The sequence below is a fragment of the Loa loa genome, assembly GCF_000183805.2.
Source record: "Loa loa unplaced genomic scaffold supercont3.81, whole genome shotgun sequence".
Lineage (NCBI taxonomy): Eukaryota > Metazoa > Nematoda > Chromadorea > Rhabditida > Onchocercidae > Loa > Loa loa.
The window spans coordinates 174,022-178,003 of NW_018108261.1; the positions used below are offsets into that span (position 1 = coordinate 174,022).

Sequence of the window (3,982 nt, forward strand, 5' to 3'; positions counted from 1 at the left end):
TCCTCCTCTCTCTCTCTCTCTCTCTCTTTCTCTCTTAATTTTCTTAAAAGTTAACGATCGTAATTTGAAATTGTGAATTTTTCAACGGTTAACTTCATCAATTTAATTCTTTTCGATGAGAAAAACTATGAGCGAATATTGCTGTAAGTAAAATTAAAATCAAACCAGCAATTTAACCTGGTCAATTTTACCTTTTCAAGATATATTATGTTTCTTTAATTAAATTCATTTAAAGTAATTAAATTTTATACCATTTAGCTGTAACTCTAATGCAGTTCTTGTTAAATAATTTGCTTTATTAGACTACAATACTAGTCTAACTTGAAATTATCGAATAAAGAAATAAGATGATAATAGGCTGTAAAATTTACAAATATCAACAATGTTACTACCGTATCTATTAATGCTCTGTAATGGTTCATACAGTAAGAAGACAGAACACGTGATGGAACTTTGAAAATACAAATGTTTATCTGTAATTAATGAGTACAACCTAAATCACAATTGATGTATGCAAATTGAAATTGAAAAAAAGAAAAAACAAATTGAACTTCAATTTGTAGGTACACAAATTGGAGTTATGTGATAATTCCCACTCATTCAATGGAAATACCGGGAATCAATAACAAGTATAATATCATAAATACCTTAACACATAGATAAGAGAGAGAATTCTAATGAGATAAGACGAGATGGCATTTAACCAGAGATAAAATTCCAATGTTTTATACAATCATCCACAAATCCTGATAAAAAAATGCATATTAGATTAAACTGCTAACATATATCTTTATCCTGGGAACTCTTAATTCTAGCATGACCGAGTGAAACAAAACAATAGGATTAATGAAATTGCGGTAAAATATTTGAGCATAAAGGGTTATTTGAGCATTGACATTCAGGTAAAATGCTACTTTTACAAGTTTAGTCATATGCTGCATGATAAGAAACAAAGTAAGCTATAAGCTATCTTAATATTTCCATTATTTGTTTTCAGTATGATAATAAATCAATGAAATTTGAAATAACTGTAACAGTTTCATCGATCAATAAGCATACTTTTCATTTCGATCAGATGAATATTTCGCATCGAATTCGAACAACTATTTTTTGATTCTTCCTGTTGGCATAGTTTTGTTTCGAAGGAACGTCCGAAACATGGATAACCACCATTGATTGGTTTCGGTGATTCACATGTCCGATTTCTTAACATCCAGAAATAAATAATTGATGAAGCAATTCAGAATGACCATAACATTCTATTTAGACTATCAAAAATAGCTGAACGAATGGTGGAAAAATGGTGGGATTTCATGCTAAGATGAAATACATGCAACATGCAAAATGAATAAATATAAATATTTATAGCATGCTTTCACAACTTGTTCATTAATTGCATTGAAATGTAATGTCCACACTCTTTGGTCATCTTCCCCATAGTGACCCTAACTGTTTTGTAGGAAAATTGAAATAGCATAGCTTGGTACATGCCTTTCTCAGCTTCAATATTTTCGGAATTTTTCATTTGAGTCGCATCTTCTTGTAAACAAAAAAAAAGGAAATGCTAATTGATAATGGAAAAAAAAATTGATAACTGAAATAATTGATAACTGCCAATTGATAACTGAAATTGATAGTTCTTTGAGGTCAACAGAGAGAGAGGGAGAGAGAGAGGGAGAGAGACAAAAAGAAACTTAAACTTCTATACTACTCAGGATCATCTGGTGCGGTTAATAATAAGTTTAAAGAAACTTTCCCATCTTTTCTGATACAACCTTCTCCTAAAAATCTTTAAGAACAGAATAACTTTCTTTTGGTCAAATTCATGAGAAAATTTTAAATCCAGGAAACCTTATTTTGAGAGCGTTTTTGCAATCAGCAATACAGGATGACCACTCGCCCCATTCTGACCACATTCCATCAATTGAATCTAAAGTTTGCAATGCCCTCAATTTGCAAGTGGCCAACTATCAGCATATCTAATGTTTTTGAAACAATCACTCAAATTTCAGCGATAGTTTTCTTCCAAAAAACTTATCGCTAGTTACTTAATTAATTGCACTACGTTTACCGCATTGCGTTTTTTAACATTTACCGGAACGCTGGCATTTAAATTCGAATCTTTAGGTAAAAGAAGAATACACTTCATCGGTTACGACTCGTCAAATTATAGCTAAACATATACAAGCTACCCAGAACCCAAGTTGGCAAAATACACTGGAACGGTAGTGCTGGCCAAAAAATACATTGGAACGGTAGCGCTAACCACCTTCGACCTTATTTGCCTTCTGAAGGTAAAGTGTACCTTATTGGATAGACTGGAAACTTGTCATACCGCAGCATTCTTCTATCCATTTTCTAATATCAATTGCAGATATCAAACATATGAGGCTATGACATGCAGCCAAACGAATGCTAACCTTTGCAAAAATCAGTCTTGCACATATTGCTCATATAAGCAATCCCTACGCACGGCTTACCAGTGCCCTGAGGGTATGGCATTCCACAATACCGTTGACGTAATTGATAAGCAAAGCCACATGTGGACGTGCAAGTTGACCATGAATTCCATTCAGTCCACGCTCCATCTTGCGCTGCAAACCTCTAAAGTGCATCAATAAAGCGTGCAAATAATGCGAATCCTGGTTTGCTTGCAAGTTTAGCGTGAGTAACCAATCGTTTAGCTGCTTTTAAGGAACCTTGAAAATGTTTTCCCTCAACAGATGTTTCACGTCATGCATCTTTTGTCCGTTTATGCGCATCATCCTTCAAACATTAACTGCATGCTTAAAAGGCTTGCATGCAGTATAATCGCTTCCAAAATCATTGCATGCAATAGATATTTTAGCTTTGCTTTAGCTTGTCTTTTTAAGCATAGATCTTTTAAAGGAATGAAGTGGAAGCAGATAGAAGTGATAAATCTTTCAGAAAGTTTTTGATACTATTCGCATTTGATGATAAACCTACAATGCAAGCAACGGGAAGTATCGTTACATGACATTATTTCGAAATCTGAGCCAACACACTGCATGCCACCTTCTGATGGACGAGGATTTGAGCAGAACCTGAAAAAAAAAATAATAGTAGTGGCTTTTGTTGGCACAAGTTTCTGATAAGGTTTTCTTCGGCGGATATAGTAACTTTCGTAATTATCGAACAGAGGGACTTTCCTTTGTCACAGATGAATTGGATTATTAGAAGTTATGTTGTCATTCAAATAAACTTAAGAATAACTCTTACATCACGTGTCATTAAATGGTTACTTTAACAATAAGCTACCTTGTTCGAGACTGATGACCATTGTTACAAGAATCGGAGCACTGTGACCATTCAGACCACGATGTCCACTTTCCGTCAACTGGTATTCCAATGCAGGTCCTTCTTGGTATGCAAGGTCGTTGATCGTATGAGAAACCGGTACAGTATGAACCTCTGAAATTATCTTATCTACTTTGAAAAAATCGCAGCTACAAGAACATGAAGGGTAGAGATGGAAATATAACAGTTTAGCAACATTTTGGCTTATCAGAAAAAACCTTTAAATTTGTCATACGGAAGTGCTACTTGAATCTAAAGTGGTACTCGGAAATTTCTATGGGAAAAACTACGTGAAATATGATTGCTAGAAATAGTCGAAATACAAAACCTATTAGAAGGTAATGGATTAGAACACATTCTGCTTCGGATTTGATGACCAGTAATACCACAATCGCTTGAACACAAGCTCCAGTCACTCCAGCTAGACCAATCACCATTTTCAGAAACTGAAAGTTAATAGCGGATTGCACTACTGCCAATTACTCTATATCTTGTGATATCATATTTTAAATTCATGACAACTTGGTGGATATGACAAATTCCACAACGGTATGCAAATGAAACCACGTACGACATATATGCGGAGTACATATCCTCTTCTCCAAAATGCTACCCACACAAAAGCCTTGCAGTGATGGATCCGAAATTTGACAAAATCGTCGTC

At 34.5% G+C, this 3,982-nt stretch overlaps 1 protein-coding gene across 1 annotated transcript; it reads right to left on the reverse strand.

Moving 5' to 3' along the window:
- Positions 1 to 1,039: 1,039 nt before the first annotated feature.
- On the reverse strand, positions 1,040 to 3,755 carry LOAG_08537 (hypothetical protein; the record flags this gene model as incomplete). The annotated part of the gene is made up of 6 exons (XM_020447723.1): positions 1,040 to 1,205; positions 1,852 to 1,930; positions 2,421 to 2,594; positions 2,968 to 3,065; positions 3,264 to 3,432; positions 3,647 to 3,755. The coding sequence occupies 6 exons, from the start codon at positions 3,753 to 3,755 to the stop codon at positions 1,040 to 1,042; spliced, it is 795 nt and encodes a 264-aa protein (XP_020302077.1).
- Between the last annotated feature and the right edge of the window lie 227 nt (positions 3,756 to 3,982).